Source organism: Anser anser (genome assembly GCF_964211835.1).
Source record: "Anser anser genome assembly, chromosome: 5".
NCBI classification, from domain to species: Eukaryota; Metazoa; Chordata; class Aves; order Anseriformes; family Anatidae; genus Anser; species Anser anser.
In genome coordinates, this window is record NC_139725.1 from 29677024 (window position 1) to 29696856 (window position 19833).

At 52.3% G+C, this 19833-nt stretch overlaps 1 protein-coding gene across 7 annotated transcripts in view; it reads right to left on the reverse strand.

The window, feature by feature from the left end:
* ACTN1 (actinin alpha 1) overlaps nt 1–7714 on the reverse strand; it is an 87132-nt gene extending 79418 nt beyond the window's left edge. For 6 of the 7 annotated variants that reach the window (XM_083836798.1, XM_083836797.1, XM_083836796.1 and 3 more), the window contains exon 1: nt 7411–7714. In XM_083836798.1, coding sequence (XP_083692924.1) covers nt 7411–7515 — 105 coding nt within the window. In that variant the 5' untranslated portion in view covers nt 7516–7714. Of the gene's footprint in view, nt 1–6621; nt 7089–7410 lie in introns of those variants that run through there. The other variant, XM_083836794.1, reaches the window with a different exon arrangement.
* Nucleotides 7715–19833: the final 12119 nt, after the last annotated feature.

Genomic DNA, 19833 nt, shown 5'->3' on the forward strand with positions numbered 1-19833 from the left:
AATAGGAGCTGTTTCAGCACACTGAGGGCAGAGAAAGCCTCCGCAGAGACCATGCCCTACTGCTTCAAAGCAGCAACACATTTAGAAAAAGGAGAAGAGAGGACAAGTGCAGGTGGAGGCCTGAGAACAGCCGGCTGCAATACTGGTACAACGAGGGTTGGCTTGCAAAGGCCTGACCCAGGCCCTACCAGTAGGATGCACACGTTGCCAGTTGAGCAGGAAGGACACAACGACAGGAAGCCAAAATAGGAACAAAAAGGTTCTGCTTTACGGCCCGATAGGGTGCTCAGAGGTTAAGCTGGCACCGGGCCACACCACAGACATCCTATGGCCAAGTTCTGCTCGACGGCGGCGAGGGAATGAGAGCAGGGAAGATACGGCAGGGGAACAGGAAGCCGGCCTGTTTGCTAATCACATCAATGCTGCTGGGTTTGCTCACTTCAGCATTTTTGGGGCTGGCCCAAGAATTCCCCAGTTGTGTCTCAGGGATGTGGGTGATTATTCAGAACCAAGCGAGGCTGATGTACAGGAGGTCAAAATGCAGCAGTGGGTGGCTCCACAGGCTTAGATAAGACAGGCTTTTGCAGCGTGGCTAGTGCCAGACCGAAGGTCCCGCTGCTGACAAGCCTATCTCACCACTCTGCACCAACTCATCCTCGCGGATCCAAGCTCTGAGCAACATGCTTCAGCCCCGGTATCCCAGAGATAGAGCAAATCCTATGTCCCTAGGAAGAAAATGACTCTGGGCCTTTCTTGCTCGAGTGACATTTTTTCCACCTGGCAGCTGCCAGGCACGCTACGTGCATGCTTCATGCTCCCCCTTCACAAAGTTCATCTCTCTGAGAGACAGGAGTGTTTTACACTGCAGCACAAGACTCGTAGAAGTCATGCTAAGCATGTTCCTTATGGTAATCATCATGTTTCTAATAGTCACACAGGGCAAGAAATCACGTTTTTATATATATATAAAAGAATAAGTTCTGTTCCACTCTGCTCCCCATCCTCCTTCTTAAACACCACCACTCAAGTTGTACAAAACACCACCAGAAATCACAGCAATACATCCAGCAAGCCCCTGGGGCAGACACTACATATTGAAGTGAAACCAATCCACCCTATGTGCTGTATATTAGCAGCTTCCCAGTGTTTCCCCGAGACAGAGCTCCAGCCTCTTTTCTACAGCGACTGCTTTCTGCACTTCACCATCAGAAGGAGGGCGGCCATCCCCGCTAGCCTGATGATGCCCCAGAGAAGGGCCGAAGCATCAGGCACAACAGCGATAATCCGCAGGCAGCTGGAAAGAGCCCTCAGCCCTTCTCCAGCAGCCCCGTGCTAGTTTTCACCATCTCTGTCACCTCTGCTTGTGCCAGCCCTAAGAACTCCAGGCCAGAAAGAGGCTTGTCCCAACGAGGCTGCAGAGGAAAGTGCACAGGCCAGGGGGGCTCACCAAGTGCTGCTCCTCCTCCAGCTAGAAACACACGGCTGGGCTGTGAAGGTGCATCTCACATGAGAAGAGCAAAGTGCCTACAGCAGGAGCAGCTGGGGCTCGCTATTACAATTCATGGTGGCCACCTGGGCATTGTGAAGTGCAGGTAGCATCCACTGTAACACACAGGACTTCTAAAAATGTGGCCTTAGCGTTCACAAAGGTTTTTACTGAACAGGTTTACCAGCCCACGTTCTCACAGCTACACTTGATTTTTCATGGCGAGGCAACACCACCCCACACAAAAGCACCCATTTCCATCTAAGGGCCCAAGTTCTCACCAGACAGCCGAGAAAACTGAAGTTTCTGCTTAAAGACACTACGTGGCAGGGCAGCAGGCCACATGCCCCCAGCTACCCCATGCTGCACTGCAAGCGGGCAGGGGAGAAGCAACGTCATCACGTCAGGCCTCTGCAGCCACACACCAAAAGCATCATTAAATTCTTGTGCGTGTGATTTGGTAAGCTGCTAGCCTGAAGCAGCCCGTGAGAAGTTCCCCAGACAGGCACATTTTACATCAGTGGGCTGGTAACTGGATGCCTTTGAGGTATTTCATCCTTCCCTAGAGGATAAGGAGGATGAACAATTCAATCCAGTTTGGCGAGTGCCTCTCCTCACAGTGGCTCCTTGGGGTCTGTAGCAGAGCCTTCCAAAGAACGCGCAGTCTTCTTTTTAACCCATGCTTTCTCCTAAGTTCCTCTCTCAAACTGGCTGCTGAATAGGCGGTAAGTCGCTGCAAAGCGTGCGCGCCTCATTCATCACGTATCTGAAGGTTACGATGAAAAATAATGTTCTTGTCAAAAACCCACAAGCACACTTCCTGATCACAAAACACATGAAACCTGATCACAGAAAGCAGGAGGCAGCTCCCACACTCAAGGACAAGTAGCTGATCCACAAAGCCAGATACTTCTAGAGACCCCCTACAGCAACTTCTCACCTTACCGTTTTGAAGAACAAGTATCTGGCGACAAGCTACCTATGTTAAACAGCAAAAGCTTGATCTGAAAGATAACAAATACCCGGTGACCTGTATTGCCTGCCTACATGACTGTAAAACAGCAGCTGAGTGAGCAGCCTTACCAATTTCCCCATCCTGCTTCTATACTGGTATCAGTGAGAGCAATACAGAGAATCCTACGTGCACCAGGGCCACCCTGCCTGCAGCACGCCCACGCTGCAAAGACCACGAAGGCCGTTCCTCGCGATCACCCGCTGGTTGTCATCGGTGTCACTTACAGAGGGAGCAAAGGGGCCAGCGCTGCGTATTCACCAACCACGAGCATTTATGCCGCTGCTGAAACTACAGCGGGAGGTATTGAAAGTGACTTTAGCAAGCTACAGGGATTGCGTGTGGCATCGCGCCTCCAGATGGGCCCCCAGCAGCCACCAGAAGCGCAGCTTTCTGGAAACGAAGCCACCCTTCTCAAACCAGGCCCTGCCTGGAAGGGAGGGCACTCGAACCAAGGGGAAAGGAAGCGGTGACTGCCACTTCTACGTCTTGTCAGAGAGATTAGTCACCCTCGGTATGAGCATGTTACCAGCAGCCTGCGAGGTGGGGTGTTTCTGCGAGGGACGTGAGCTAATTTAATGAATATTTTCTGCCCTTAACAACCCCACCTCAGACACAGAGGCGATTAGCACAGCAAAATTCAAATCATAATGAGAGCAGTAAGACCTGTCAGGTGCAGACACAGCAGTGCTACCAGATGCATAGCTTTTGGGGGTATGGGACCACCCTTGTATTCATACGTATCTTCAGATGTAGCTCATGGCGGAGGGTTTGGGAGATTGCCATTCCCGACTAAGAATTTCAGCAGTTTCACGAATAACAACTGCACGCAGCATTTCTTCAGGGCAGAAAACGTGTTCCCAAAGTTCGTGCTATCACTGCTTCAGTAGCACCGTATACCAGAACGCTTCAGCTCTCTCAGCTGGTGATATCATTTACTGCCACAGGGGTGCCAACCTGGAGAGGCAGAGCAGCGCTGGACAAAGACAAGGCACATTTATTTCATTGATACCTTAAGGAAAAGCATTACTATGTCTCCTTACAGCACTGACGTTGTATATGGCTGTCTTCTGTATGTTGCAACGAACACTGCTTCCTACTCACGTTGTCAAGTCAGCAGCTGTCAAGTCAGCAAGCAATTCAGCATTTAAAGGGTCTGTTTCGCCCCCAGCTTGGACGAGTCACTTCAGGCCAGATTTTAAAATAAACTCTGAACAACCGGCCCAAAAAATGGGCGACCAGAGGGAGAGCCAGAACCACCCGCTGCCCCTCAAAGCCCCCGGCACCAGGTCCCAGCAGCACCAGCATCACCTCGGCGCCACCTCGGACCCCTCCAGGACGCTGGGGGCTGGTGGGAGGGGGCAGGAGATGCACCACGGGTGCTGAACACCCGGCAGCTCGTCCAGGCACTCGGGGCTGAATGCAGCTCCTGCACCAAGAGCCCCACAGGGCCCAGAAGAAGTCTGAACCCCGCTGCTGGCCAGCTGCAATTGGGATGAAAAAGCGTCTGCAGGCACAAGAGGCAGCCTGTTGGCCAGGTAATGAGCGCCCAGGTACGCGCTTTTTACAAGGCACGCTGGTCTGCGCCGACCGACAGCTGCTTTTCAGGTGGGACCTTGGCAATGGCTCTCGGCAAGTTCTGCTTCGTAACGCTGGAAAACAGCGAGATCAATCTCATTATGCCTTGGCTAGTGCTACTCTGAGGCCTGACTCCAGACAGGAAAGAAGAAAAAAGGGAGAGGGAAGACAAGGCTGTTAGAAGAAACTACTGAGATGAGTCCAATAGCGCAGAGAGGAAAGTATTTTAATCCCCAGCAGAGACCCTGCTCCCGTACAAAAGGCTGTGCAGAGGCTCAAATCAAGCGAGAAGTAGCAGTTTGTTCTGCACATTACATTTTTTGCCACTTATGAATAGCAACGCTGCAACGAGCTCTTTAAAACCTCTCAGTCTCTTCTGACAGGCACAAAAATGCTTCCTGTGGAAAGCCGTGTGACTGGAAAGCTGTTTCCCTCTGAAGCGCTGCCGCTTTATCCCCAAATTTTAAATCAGCAGCTTCCCAGGAAGGGGCAGGCGGGAAGGTGTGAGACCAGCATCTCTTAGCTATATCACGTTAGAGGCCTAACTTCACTGTCCAGTTATGAAATATGAAGATCACCCTGCTGTCCCTCTGTCTACCTGTGTGAAAGCAGCTACAAGACCATACCTCGAGCACCGCCCCAGCCAGCCGTGCCCCTCTCCGTGCGGTAGGAAACCTGCTCACCAGCTCCCTGAAACTCGTCCTCCTTAGAGCACAGCACACCTGTTGAGCCCATTACTAAAAATAAAAGAAAAATCAGCAGATCTCCCTGCTTCTGACACCTGCCATTAGCTCTGCTGAGCCCGTGCAGCTGAGGGACGTGGAGCTGGGTTCAATCCATCCCTGAGCAACATCCCCTGACTGTGTCCCAGGCCCCAGTCGGTCCCAGCTGCAGAAGCCAGGCAGGACAGTGCCCAGGAGCTGCTGAGATGGATGGAAATGGCCAGCGAAGCACGGCTGCTTCCCACACAGACACTCGCTGTCTGCATGACCAGAGGTGCCAGCTCTTTAGAGATGCTGCCCCTGCTCCCAGGGGAAACCTAAGCACCAGAGTTTCATATCTGCCTCGCTGGCTGGCATCAGTGCAGCGGTAATGCTACAATAATTTGGTGGTACTTAAATCCCTGCACAGACCTTTCCTCATCTCTCTTTCCCCACGCTGGCACGGAAGCTTTGGGGTCTACTGCTGCCAGCACCTGAAAGCGAGTCTCACCCATGGGAGAGGCCTGGCTCCTCTGCCTGCAGGCAGCGAGACGTCAGCGATCGCCCGCTGATAAAGGCCCCTGACTGAATGGCAATGCTGCAACAGGCACAGTGATTTCTAAGAGCTGATCGTCCAAACAGCCATTTATGTAGGCAGAAAAATCGCATGTACAGTCAGGATTCATAAACAGCAGAATTAAGTTCACATAGCAACATCCCAGCGCTCTTCCAAAGCCATTTTCTGCTTCTCAGATCTCAGTGCCCTTTTATTTCTAGACAGACAGGCTTTTTAGAAATTCTCTAGCTATTCCTTGCATGAAGAAAAACCTAAAACACGTGAGCCAACTAGAAAGCCCCAACGCCGATCCGGAAGAGAGCCTACAGATCATTTGGGAAGCGTGAATCTCTCCGATTCACCTTGGTAAGCTATCAGTCCTGTGCAGAGAGACAAAGGTTTAGCTGTAATTACTGCAGTGACTTCGTTCTGCAGGTAAGAAGGGGTTACGGTCTCAGTGCACCGTCTGCCCCAGGTCTGTGCCCGCCGGGTGCTGTTACCCCCCCACCCTCTGAAGCAAGCCCCAAGGCCCCAGCAGGGCCGCCACATTCACTGGCAGCAGCTGGCCATGTAAAGAAATCGGCTCGGATAATTTCAAAGCAGACACACGAATACCTTCCAGCTCTCTCCTGGCTTCTCCCCTCCTGCGCCCAAGTAACCCAAGTTAACAGAGCGGCTCTCTGTCCCCCTCTTGTGATAGGACCACGAGGACTAAAAGCCTCCTGGAAGGAGGTAATTAAAAAAGCCGTGGCCTTCGGGGCACGTGCCACAACTCCTGTTTTGGGACTCCTCGTTAATCCAAAGGTTCAGCTCCTGCTTCCAACGCCCACGTCAGCGTCCCGCCGCACGTAAGCCGCTCTCGCTCCCCTCGCCGCCCCATGAAAGGCAAAAAGCCGCGCGCACAGCGTGACAGCCATTTCCCCTGGCGGGCGATGAGCAACGCTGCCCGTCTCGCCCTGGGCCCCACGGGCCGCTCCCAGACCCATCAGCCCGCCGGGGTGCAGGGCTGGAGGCACCGATCGCGGCCGGGCAGCCCTCTGGAACAGGAGGCAACTCCTCTCCCTCCGCACGGGAGCGGAGCCTGGTCGCAGATAAGCCATCCAGCGCTCACACCCCAGACCGAGATTGCATTCCTCTTTCTCCTTTGTTGAGGCGCAAGCTCGCACACCGCCGGCTCGCTCCCAACTACGTGCCCTCGTTTGCGTGCTTTCATTCTCACGCTGCCTCCCCACACCACGCGAGTCTCCCCGGGCGGGGAAACTGCTGACAGAAGCTCCGCAGCTCTCACCTCCGATTAACTCGTCGGGCTCCAGGGGAAAGGCTTCCCAGCCGCGCTGCTTCAGACGGCGACAGGCAGGAGAGCCTGGAAGCCCTCGATCCGAAAGCAGCGGAGGTGGGAAGGGAAGGGGCTGGAGAAGAAGAAGTCCCCTTACCGGAGCAAACGCGATTAGCGCTATTCGCACCTCAGACGTGCCTAAGGGCACCGTACCCGCTAGGAGGGGAGGTCTGGGGACTCTCCTGCCTGCGGGCAGGGCGAGGCACGGCTGGAAGCGCCAGCCCGGGGCGAACAAGCGACGGCTCCCCGGGACGAGGCGAGGCGGCGGCCGCCCGGGGTGCCCCTGCCCCGTCGGCGGGGTGCTGCGTGCAGCCCTGCCCCGCTGCCGCCCCGCGCAGGGACCGCCACGGAAACGTGCGGGGGGATCGGGGCTGGGAGCGGGCCGACACGGGATGCTCCGGGCTGAGGGAGGAGAGGGGGCTGAGAATAACCAGGAGAAGGACCCAAGCGGCGAGGCTGCAACTCCCCAACTCCCCTCCCCGCGAGTTTAAAAAAAAAAAAAAAGGGACAGAAAAGGGCCGAATGTTACCATTTTTGGACATGGCTCCGCGCAAGCCCTGCCCTAGCCCCCACCGCTCACCCCGGCGCCCCGCTGCCCTCCCGCCGCCGGGGCCGGCCCCCCCCCGGTACCCCCCGGGGGCACCCGGCGGGGTCGGGGCGGACCGGGGCTGGGGGGGGGGATCCCGGCTGCCCGGTGCATCCCCGGTGGCCGGGTGCCGGTGGCCGGGTGCCGGTGCCCACCTTCCGCTGCTGCTTCTCCCAGGCCGGGTCGAGGAGCAGGTCGCGGTCCCAGTCCTCCTCCGGCTGCATGTAGTCGTTGGTCTGCTGCGGGTCGTAGTGATCCATGGCGGCAGGCAGCCCGGCCCTCTGTCCCTCCGTCCGTCCGTCCCTCCGTCTGTCTAACCCGTCTGTCCGTCCGCCGGTCCGTGCGTCCTCCCCCTCCCGCCCCGCCCCGTCCCGGCGCTGCCGCTGTGCCCGGCCCGCGGCCGCTCAGCCCGAGCAGGCGGCGGCGGCGCCCGCTCCCTCCCCCCCCTCCGCCTCCCTCCTCCCCTCCGCCTCCGGCCGCGCGCCGCACCGCGGGGGCGGGACGAGCCGCGGCGCCCCGCCTCCGGCCGCTCCTCATTGGCCGTCCCCCGCAGGCAGCGCGCCGCTCATTGCGCCCCACGCCCGTCCGTCACGGCCCGCGGCCGCCGCCATAGGTGGGGCGCGGCGGCTCCCGCAGCCCCGCCTCGCCCCCCCCGGGCCTGAGGGACGGGCGGTGGGGCAGGGCGGGCAAGATGGCAGCCGGGGGCGGCCGGGCGGCGGGAGCTGCGGTGCCATCCGCACAAACGTGCCTTAACTGCCGGTGTCGGTCGCTAGTTGCAAAGCGCAATATATAATACACAACCGCATCACTGCAATAAAACGTAAAGAAATAAAGAACTGCGATATTTCTCTCTGTTCGAGCCTCTCCTAACTGCCCCTCACGTCCACGCTTCCAGCCTCCCGGTCCTCGCTTCTCCAAATTCCTCCCTGCATTTCTGGGAAATACTGCAGTTTTTCGCCCCTCATCCCAACTCTTAGATCCTCAAGGACTCCTTAACAAAACTCTTGGCCACAGTTTGTGAACTTACGGGCAGTAGTGTGGGGGGCGGAAAAGAAAATAAATGCCGCTTCTAAACTTGGGCTGCTTCCCGGACCCACTTGACCCAACGCCCTTGTGAGGAATCACACCAGCGACACAAAGGGGAGCGGAGGAGCTCGCCATGGGAGAGGGAAGCACTGCAGAACGCAATGCTCCTGGGGGGATGCCCGTTACCACAGCAGCACCCCGCTTTTCCTCCTTTAGCCTCCTAAAGCTCTCTTTTAACATCACATTTCTGTGTGATGTTAATGCCAACTTCCTTGGGCATCCTTCAAACCCCACTGGACCAAGCAGGTCTCCGCTGAGGTCCTTCTGATCCGACAAAAGGAGAGCAGGTGTTCCCTAGGGCAGTGGGAACAGTCGGACCTACCTCCTGCCCCTTCAGCCGGCAGCAGATGAAGGGAGGAAGGAGCCCAAGGACATTCGGGTAGCTCTGCTCACTGCTCTTTTGCTTTGTGCTTAGCACATCAGCTACAGGTCACGAGCTTCCCTGGGGAGACACCTGTTCTCTTGCCAGGAACATCCATAAGCTCCTGTAAGGAGGCCCAGCAGGTGAGCTGGGTCACTGTACAGCAGCGCACAAAGCCGTGTGGAAGCGGTCTTCCGTTTCTGGGGAGACTCACAGCCAAGTTTCAGCCTTTCTATTCCACAGGTATTCAAAACCATTGTAGCTCTGTGATTTAGCACTTAAATTTGAACTGCGTGTTGGACTCCCACAGTTAAGAATTCAACAAATTAACACTTGCATCGTTTTTACTCTCCCAGCCCAGGACACGTTACCAGTAAAAACTCAGCACCTCTGAAATGCAGACATTTATTTGGTGGAATTTAGTGGGATATAGCATGCTGCGGTGGATATCAGGGAGGAGAATGTCTCATGCCCAGAGATTGGGTAAAATATATGCTTTTAAGAAGTGTCATGGAATAACAGTGCCAACCCTGGTTATCCAGGGCTCATTTGATGTAAATAAGACAAAAGAAAACAAACAACAAAACCCACACCAATGGCAGGGATACTGTGTTTTGGAGAAGAGGAAAAAAGGGGCCTGGTAAGGTACAAAACCTGTTATCTCCCTATCAGGGCCTCTCCACCTGAGTTGTGTTCCTCTTCTATCCTGCCCAGTCCTCACCTTCCTAAGTCTTCTTTCCCTTTACTTCCCTTCCCATTTAGCTGAACTTCCAAAACTGACTCCCTGGCCCTGCACCCCAGAGCCAATGTAGCTGCTGGGACAACTTCTTCAGGTACCCGTGCCATCTCCTCCTGCTGACTGGGGGTCAGCCTGGCTTGTTCAGAGCACAAGATTTAAGGTTAAAATGATTTACAGAGCTGTCTTCATACTGCAAGTGGGTGTAATTTTCTAATATTGTTTGAAGTGTCAATGTGTTAGCTCTTCCTGTAAGAACACTGATTTTACTTTTCCAACAGAAGAGTGCCTTGATTGCTCTCTTTGCTTTCACAGTGTCACTTGAACGATACTATCAGGAATTATACATCTGGTCCCATGCCCTTGTTATTATGTACCCACTGTATCTACTTGTATCCTGAAAGATTAATCGAATACATTACCAGCATTGCTTGTATACTTATTTACCTCTGTTTCCTCCCATTCAGCCCTGAAGAGGAAGGAGCTTGCTGCTCAGACATGCACGGCAGCATCACATGCCAGCAAAGCAAGCTCGACTCAGGCAGCTGCCAAGCTGGTTCTGCAGAGGGATGTAGAGGATAAAATCACACAACTGGTACCTAACCTACAGTCAGGTTAGATGCCCATTTTGCACTGTGCAGCAAAATGACCACCTCAGTGGGGTCAGCATCCTTGTTTTAAGGCATGGGCACAGTGACCTTCAGTTGCTTGTGGTTAGGGCTTCTTGTTTTCATGTTTTACCTGTTCATTGTCCTGTACTGAGGGGCGGGGGACTTGTTTGCTCAGACCTTTTGTTTTTCTGTGTCAGTCTGAAAGGATGTCCCATTTCACGGTCCTGGCAGAGTTCTTCTGCCTGGCCCAAATGATAAGGGGAATCAGGGGCTAGAGATGGTAAAGACAAGAGCATCTGTCTTTAGGCAGATCAAGCCTGTGCCTCCCCTAAGGCCAAGGCAGAGGGAAAACATGAGAGCCTGCTTATTTCTGGACACTGAGGGTGAAATCCAAGCTGGCTCACCCCTGATGCCACCTAGCAAAACTCTCAGCTTTGAGTCTGTTCTCACAGAGAGTCTGCCTCTGCAGAGCTTGCCAGAGGACTTGCCCATGGCCTGCAGATGTGAGATCAGGAATTTGCTGCTGTTCTTGTTTCCAATGTGCCAAAACCAGCCACGGAGCAATCATGACAGGCTTTGGAGTGAAGTCCTCTGAAAGGGAGCAGCAGCAAGATGGCAGCAGACAGGCAAGCACAGGGATTAGCCTCTTTCCAGCTCCTCCCTTGCCCTCACAGAAAATCTTTTCTCATGAGAGAATCATTGAGCTCTCAGACCTATCATTATTTAGCCCCAGCTTAAAAACTTCACTTAAAATCCTTTCCCTTCTCTTTGATGTTCTCTGTAATTGCGGGCCTGCAATTCTCTAGCACAAAGCTTGAAAAAAGTAGTGCTCCCTCATCTGTGGCTACCACCGATGCAGTGGTACCCTCAGGCTGTTTTCCAGCAGAACCCCTCTCCATCTAGAGCCAGAGAGGACTTTCCAGGCAGATGGTCAACAACCCTCTCACTTCTTCTGAGGAGAGCAGCTCCCCCACCATGCTTTAGCCACAGTGCGCTGCACCAGTGGCAGTCCCTCCTGGCTCTGCCTGTGAACCTAGCCTTGGCCAGAGCAGCAAAACAGCACCATCATGCCATCTGCCACTGGTCTGGGACACACTGGGTCCGTTACAGTTCCTACATTTAGGGCACGCAACAGTAGGTTATGGTTGTTGCAACAGCATGTCAGCAATCCCTGTCTGACCAAAACCACCACCACTCTCAGGTGTGTTTCAAGAGAGGTGCTTTGGGAATGCCTGCCTGAGGTTCCCAGTGCTGTTTTACTGGTCTGCACTGGGCTGGAGCCCCCAGCTTTGCAGAAGATGGGCATCTCTTGGGGAGGACCTCCAGTGAATGCTGGGCCTGCCAAGGGGATTGCAGAGAGCTCACAGCTCACTCAAGTGGTGCGGCCCCTGGGAGCTGGTGTAAGACCTGGTTGTGCACGTGGCTCATTTACTCACAGTGTTTGGTCCCTGCATGATGCAGACCTGTAGAGGAAACCACAGAGGACAATGGACAGTTGTGCGCACATACAGCAGTGTCACTTGCAGGACATGAGGACTCCATCTTCTGTTCCCCTTGGCATTTGCAAGGCTGTGGCTGGAGTGCTGCCTGGCTTTGGGTGCCAGCTTGTAAAAAGGATGCACATCAGTTGGAGAGAGTCCAAAGGAAAAGTAACAAGAAGGCTCAGAGGTCTAGGAAACCTGACCTTTGTGAGAAGACTGGGAGAACTCAGCTTGTTTAGTCTAGGGCAGAAAAAAAAAAAATGAAGTGAGACACAGTAGCAGACCTCAAATATGTGAAAGTTTACTGAAAAGTGGAAGTCAGTAAACAATTTGCCGTAGCTGCTACAGAACCTGCTAATGGTCAGGATAGTGAAGCACTCAAGCACACCACCAAAGAAAGCTGCTGAATCTCCACTGCTGGAGGCTTAAAAGAACAGGTAAGAGACCTATAAGAGGTTGAACTTTTAGGATAGGTCCACAGATCCTGCGGTGGGCCCAGAGGATGAATGTTATGTCACCTTCTTCCAGGATCACCTTCAGCTCTGTTTCATAGCCCTGCAGCACAGTCTGCTTCAGAGGGTAAGACAACACCATGAAGAAACATGACAAGGTTGTAAAGAGACTAATGATGGAAGAAAAGCAAATACAGCTGCCGGGAAAAGGCAGGGATGTGAAATGTAAAAGCAGACACATGGAACGTGACCTAGATGGTCCCATCAACACACCCATGTGCAAAACATATTGCAGCATAACAGCAGCTGGAACTCAAGTCTGCTGAGAGAGGTGACTAAGGTAAAAAGGGCTGGGGGGGGGGAATACAACCACACATTTATGTTGACATAAACAGCTTCAAATCCACTTCCTAACAAAGAAAGATTCAGTTCTCTCGCATTATGGCCAACAGCAAAAAATCACCATTGCTATTCCAAACGCTGAAACAAGATGCTTCACTCCTAGTTTGACTTTCAAACATGACTCTCATGGCCTCTCCACCTCGTCATGTTTTTAGCATAAATTGTCTATTTCAGTAGCGAGACAGGTCACAGTGACATTGGACTCCTGGCAGCAATCCATACATATAATCAATGCTTGGGTATGAAGCCACGACAACAGATAATTCACAAAGAGCTGAGAAAATACAGAACTGTATGATCAAAGGGACCCCACCCTCATCGTCAATGCACCCATAGGACATGAGTGCTCTTAAAACTGAGGGTATTAAATGTTACCTGTGGTCTTCAGGATACCGGTCAGGGCTCCCGTAGCAACATCGAGTGCTCGAAGGCTGCCCTGGGAGATCAGGGAAAAACAGCTAAACTGCAGATTTTTGGTGTCTTCCGTGCTGTGCCAAGCCACCCACAGTCACCAGCAGCAGGAGTGGCATAGCTTAGCACAGTGCATTGTGGAGGAAGAGCTCATTCCTCTTCAAAAAATAGTTGGTGCAGCTGGAAAACACACCAAAAGCCTTTCAGACACACCAGCTTTTTCTCAGGGTGGCCCAGCAGCGAGTGGGGAACCCGATGCTGAGTCAGTGAGGCTGGGCTCCACGTTCAGACGTGCATCAGAGGTGGAGCAGGACCCACCAGCTGTGCTGAAAGCCACTGTGTCATTAACTTGCCTTCCCAAAGGACACTTGGTAGAGCCTAAAGTTCTCCATCACACGAGGAGGGACAGCTATGGGCTTTGCTTGAAGGAACCATTTCATCCCACTCCTCCAGCCGGTGCGGGGAGCAGCTGGGCAGCCAGCAGCCTGCCTGCTTCCACAGGGCAGATTAAGCTTCTGTGCTCCACAAGCAAAAGCTGCTGCGTAGCAGCTGCTGTGGGTTATGCATGCTTTCACACAGAAAGTCATCCTGCGTTCATTATGCTTTTCTCCTAACTGGCTCGCTCTCCCTGTTATTTTTTCCTTGGTACAACAGTGCAGAGCTACCCCAAATAAAACCACACAGTGCAAAGTTACCTCCTACATCAGGGAGCTTCTTATTCAGGAAGCAGCAGCAAACCTCACATCCTCATACTCGCAGTGGCTCTACCATCAGGAGGGGGATACTTGTGGAGCAATATGTCCGACAGTGTAAAGTGGAGTTTGGAGAAGACAAACAGCAAGTGAGGAAGTGCTGGCGGGCAGCACCAACAGCACACAGCACGGACAGCAAACAAACTAGCTAAGCCAGTCTCCCCAGCTTCCTTTAATCTGTTCTCTAGTAGGATTGTAGGATTTCCCCCTCCTCGCCATCTTCTCACATGATGCACACCTGTGATCCTGCTTGTGACAGGAGGCTCCAGGCCAGCAGTGGGAGCCCAGGGCTCCCTGCACCGTTTTGCACCTGCTCTTTTTTACTGAGCAAAGCTTGCCTTTTTGTGCCTTCCCTGCACGCCTGTCATGAACCTAACCGACCTATTGTAACCCCCAACATCCCAACCCCGTCCTTTCATAGCGCAGCAGTGAGAAAGGGCTTGGTGGCTTCTGCTTTCAGCTGACCGGGAGCAGCCTGGCTGCAGGCTGCCTGGTGGGGACACGGGGGACCAGCTCTGGGAAGCACAGTGCACACGGGCATTTTAGAGAGGCGATAACCTGCCATGGGTGATAGCAAACTCACCTTAGAGCCAGCCATGCTGTTACAGTTATGAAACTGGGGGGTTTAAGCATAGGAACTGCTGCACCTCAGGTTTCTGCTGCCCCTGCACCCCAGGTCCAGGGCAGCAGATCACTTAGAGACAGCGGGGCAGCTTCAGGGGTGCGGTGGGAGCCCCCTCGCAGACAGAAAGGCTCTGACCCTTCCTCCGTGTCAGCATTTTGGCAATGTGCAGCCTGGCATGTCTTCCTTTTGACCGACAGCTCCAGGAAGCTGAACCCATGCAGGTATCACTGCTGCAAAGCTGTTGGACAAGAAGGGAGGGCATCCTCATCCGGGCTAAAGAGAGATGACGAGAACGTGCCGCGAGGTCAGTGTGCTGGCCTCTGTCTCCTAATTACTCATCTCTAGCTTCTTCTTTTTTTTAAATGACCTCATCTCATAAGGCATTTTTACTACAGTAATTCTTATGATAACCGAGCTTGCAGGTATTTGGAAGCAGAGTTACAGATGGGGCCAGCAGAAAGCTTCCCACAGCTGATGGCAGTGCACAAGCCCTGGGGCTGAAGGCATCGAGGATTTGAGCTAACAAAGTATGAGGCTCAGGAAGGTTTGTTGCATGATTGTGGCAAGGAGCCACAGGCACTCTCGGCCCTCACTCATAAGGCTGAGCTCAACAAGCACCTTGCGGATACTGTATCAGCCAGGATTTTGAAAAGCAGAGGGACACTAAAAGCCTGGGAAGACAAATAAAGTGTCCTGATCTTATTGCAGGACTGAGCAGATCTGGGGCTGAGGTGGGCTTGTGGCACCATCCCGTTGTTCTGGCTGCCCCTCTGACACCTGACATCTCTGGCACACACCTTGCACCAGTGCTGCAGGCTGGCAGAGGGGAACTGGAAACGCCAAGATACTGTGGTTTTGTGAATTACCCTGATTACTTCTTATGAGGTCCTGTTCCAGGTACTTCGCTGTCATAGGTGAACACAGACGGTTCCCGAGATGCCCCATGGGTGACAGTCCCAGATTATAACCTCTTTCTCTATAGCAACACCCACATAAAAGGAAAACCCTCGTGGCATACCCTGCCTGTCTGTTTATAAAGGCAGTTAGATCATTTTTGAAAGGTAAGTCAGTTCTGAAAGGACAAGTCTGTGAAAAAATAATTTTAAAAAATCCATGTAAAGTGAATTGACAATATTGGTTGTAAAATACTGTGAAATATATTCCTTTCTTCTGCAGAACTACAGAAAGCAAATCACTGCAACTATGATCTGTCCTAATGCTCATGACGGTCTCAGGTGCAGAACCAGAATGCTGCTCTCAGATAAACAATTCCAGTTCTCCACTGATAGATGTCCACCTACAGCCGCTGAAGCATACTTTAATTCCTCTCTCTGTTTCTTTCAGATCCAAAGCACCTGAAGTACTTAGGTACTGGTTCTCTAAAGAATAATGGAAATAGAAAGCAATAAAGTGTGAATATTTGACTAAGTACCTAAGGGAACTTTGATGCAAATTATTCATTTGCAAACTGCTGCCAAGCCAGTGCCAAATTCAGCCCCAGTACTGCACGAATACAGACTTGGCTGGTGAAGGGTTTTTGCTGGGGAGTTCTGGTTCAGTTCTGACCTAACAGCACCCCTTTGGGGCACCCTGTGCTTCTTGCTTTCTTAGCAGTCAGAGCTGTGAAACGATTTTCATTATAGCTGTGTGCATATGCTCTGTTCCACTTACTCATAACTTCTGAACCATTCAGCTTTCCAGGCTCATGTCTTTATTTAAGGAGGATTTTCTGCTAAGCCAAAGAAATAACCAAGTACCCCCATTCACTCCCCTGGATTTCTAAGCCGCTGTTCTTTGAATGACGAGCAATGCAAAGAATACACAGTTAATGTAGTAGAAAAGAAATATAAGTATTTCTCCATCCCTTGAATGAAGGCTCCATTTTGGATTTTGAAAGGTACTCCTTGTACTGAGTTCAGTTTAATGCCACTGCTTGACCTGAGTGAGAAGAAAGGGGAGAATATATGAATTTAAGTTTAGGGAATATTGCTCTGCAACATACTCAAAGAGCATCTGCTAATATTTGGCAGAGCCTATCGCAGCCCCTGATGTGGTGTCATCCACGTGCACATCCCCTCAGCCTGAGGGGCCATAGGGCCGCTGGAGCAGGCTGCGTGGGTCTCACTGAACACATAAATAACCTCACCCCTCTCCAGTGCTGTTTTATTAAAGCAGCAAATTAGCCACAAGGTACGTTGCTTTAGCTAAAAATAAGATGTAAATAACAGGGGGTTGTCTGCAGACGTCTGGTCTCTGCGCGTGACACCTGAGATCCCTTCAAGGGAAAAAGCAGCGGAGGGCACAGGACTCCCTGCTTTCTCCACGCTTTTGTGGTTTGTTTTCTCTGGACATTTGTCAGCACTGTGCAATTGCTGCGTTTCCTCCCCAGGGCCAGGTTCCTTGTTTGCCCAGGTCTTTCAAGCAGCTCTGGGGAGAGAAAGCCCAGCCCCTGCTGTGTGACCACCGGGAGAGGCTCGTCCCAGCCCAGCCATGCAGGTTCTTCTGCGGCACGGCCAAGGCCAGCCGTCACCCTGCCGGTACCTGCACTTCTTTGGCATCACAGCGATGGCACAACATCTCTTCTGATGCCAGCTGGTCTGGAACAAGCCCCCAGACCCTTCTTATTTTGCAGCACATCCCATCTTGGCGCAGTTGCACCCCAGCCCTTGGGCACTCTCTGGGAGTGACTCTCATTTGCGTCATAGCTTTTACACTCCAGTAATGAAAACTTTCACAAGGGAAACAAAACAAAACAAAACAAAAAAGAAAAAAAAACCACACCAAACCACCACACAACAATAGTGGTAATTATGGAAAGAGCAATTAAGAAAAGAGAGAGGGAGAAAGAGGACCTGGGCACAGTCCAAATTGTGTGTAACCAGCAGCAAAATTACCATTCCCTTGAACGGGCCTGAGGTTGGCATCTTCCCATTCCCAAATAAAGCAGCAGACAAGGCACACCTGGGCTTACAGTAGCATTCTCAATCTACCTGCTTATCTGCAATTTAGCACTTATATATACAAAATACAGCCCATCCAGCAGGTTTCGGGGAGCACATGCACAGCGTACTGCGTGCATCCAGAACACCCTCGGAGGAAAAAAAAAATGGCTCCAAGAGCTTCTTAAACATCAACAGACCTCAGCTCTGCCAGAGCGGTGGTGGGAGAAAATTAGAGATGGGTGCAAGCGGCTGGAAAATTCCTGCTGCCTTTCTCCAGCCTGGTTCAGCATAAGTATGGATCTCTGGGCAGCAAACTTGTCCCCTCTGACGGGTGGGCTGTTTCCATCAAGGGCACCACTCCCATAAGCAGCCCAGAAACCCCCAGCCCCCCATGGCTACCACTGGTGTAGTTGTTTCACTCTCTTAGGTTTGCACCATCCCTTTTATTAGGCAGAAGATGACATTTGCACCAACCTGGTCCCAGCGTGAGTCTCTATGTTCAGATGGGCCTGGGAAGGATGCCCCAGAGAAGGAACAGGGCCAGTTTCTGCCTTCCACTTCCCCTGTGAGAACAGAAGCAGCAGTCACTCCACCCTCAGCCCTGGTGAGAAAAATTCAGGTCTCACTTTTTACAGACACATCTTGCTCCTTCCAGCACCAGCAGGGAGGCTGGGGAAGAGCTACCACTGCAGGGTGCTGCCCTCGGAGAGGATGAGCACGCATGTGGGCTGCCGGGTCGGGGGGGCTGGCTGGGAGGGTTGGCCTGGAGGGTTGGGAGCCCTGGGCGCTGGCTGCCCCCTGGTTTGCTGAAAAACAGCCACATCACCTCCTGGGTAAGAAGGCATTAGGAACTCGAGTCTTATTCTGCGTTAATGTTTATGAAATTTCAGGACTGGTTTTTCCGCAGACCAACAGGAGCCTGCCGTCCTTTAGTATCGCAGGGCAATTTAGGTTGGAAGGGACCCCTGGAGGACATCTGGTCTAACCGCCTGCTCAGGGCAGGGCCAATTTGATCAGGTTTCTCAGTCCAAAAAAGCATGATTCCACTAACAACTTCTTATTCATCCTATCTGCTGGCTTGAGAGACTGGACTGTGTTTTTACCAAGTTTTAGTCACGCTAGCAATGCAAAAACCACTGCAGCTCTGCCCAGCTGAGGAGTCAGGTTCTGTTTTTCCTCCTCCTGGTTTATATAAAAACGGGAATTGGTAAGGGCCCAAACTGTCCTCAGCGACACCAAAACAATGGGTATTGTTCTGGGAGTAAGCAAGTCACTCTGAACCCCATTATGCTACTTCTAGTGGCCCCATTGTCTCTGATAACATAATCCAGGGCTATTATTAAAAAAAAAAAGGGCGGGGGGGGAAAAAAAACAAACAAACATGTTCTGAGCTCCTCGCAAAGGACAAGGTCTTCCAATTAAAAAAAAATCTGTCTGAAAAACACTATAGCTCATAACAGCCCAACTAGAATAGCACTGATCACCTCTTCTTGTGGTACCTGGGTTTTCCCTTGGAGATCTCCTGGCCAAACCGAGAATGTGCCTGGGTCTGCACTGCCCTGAGACCAGGAGAGCTTGTGCTCCTTCCTTCACAGCCCTCTGGTCTTGCCGAGGGTCCTGTGCCTTGTAACAGCTTTCGCTGGAGCCCATGGGCTAGCAAGGGAAGCTGTGGTATCTGGCTTTCCCTCAGGCAGTGCTGGGCAGGGTGAGAAGCCTTTGGGCTGAGTACTGAGGCCGGGCACAAAGGAATGTGGGAAGGAGAAGTTGTGAAGAACTGGAGAAAAGAAGAACACATCAGGGCCATCAGGTGATGTATTCCCAATGGGAAACTTGGTGGTGTTTGGCACCCTGTTTTCATGGATCAGGTCCTCTATGGAAACTTATGACTATGGGAAAAGCCCCTGCTCTCTTCAGAAGAAAGCTCCTTGCCCTCAGTGGGTTAAGTAGGACCTGCGTCTCCTCTGAGTGCCCAAGAGGTGAACGTCTCCCACTGGCATGAGACATGGTGGCCACCCATCCTGCTGGTGGTCCTGCAACGCAGGAAAGGGGTAAATGGGACCAGTCTCCAGTGCTGGAAAGCGCTGGGAACATGCAGGGAGAGTGGTGTGAGGGATGGAAGCAGGAGGGGTCTGATGGAAGATTAACCATGGAGCCTGCAGAGACACTGTCTGAAGTGACGTGTCGGGAGAAGCTGGGGACCACACAGGCTTCTCACAACCCTATGAGGCGTTCCCAGCCAGGCATTGAAACGGGTGCAGAGGGAACAGCTGGGGTTTAACACTTGGTGTGCCTGTATTTTATAGGGAGAAGTAGCATTTTCCTCCTTGCTTGTAGAGGAGACAAGTTGTCTTAGAGCAAAGATTTAAATGATTGAAAAATCACTGCTGGGCAAACTTTGTGGGTGTCTGGTAAGAGGCAAACGAGTTGTTTTGATATCAAAACGTCTCCCCACTGTATTTTAAGAGGCATAGAGGCTGCTACTTTCAGGAAAAATTGCCCGAGGGAAATTGCAAACAACTGATAGATTGAAAAGCTTATGTCAAAATCCTCCTTCGCTCTCACCCAACTCAATGTCAGTGGAAGGTCAAAAATAGGGATGACAAAATCTGAGGGTCTCTGAAGACCTTGGATTTTGTCACTTTGCCCTACAGTCAGCAGATTCAAGTCTCCAGTCAAGTGTTTCTAAAATTGATGTTGTGGTGATGTCAATAAAATCCTC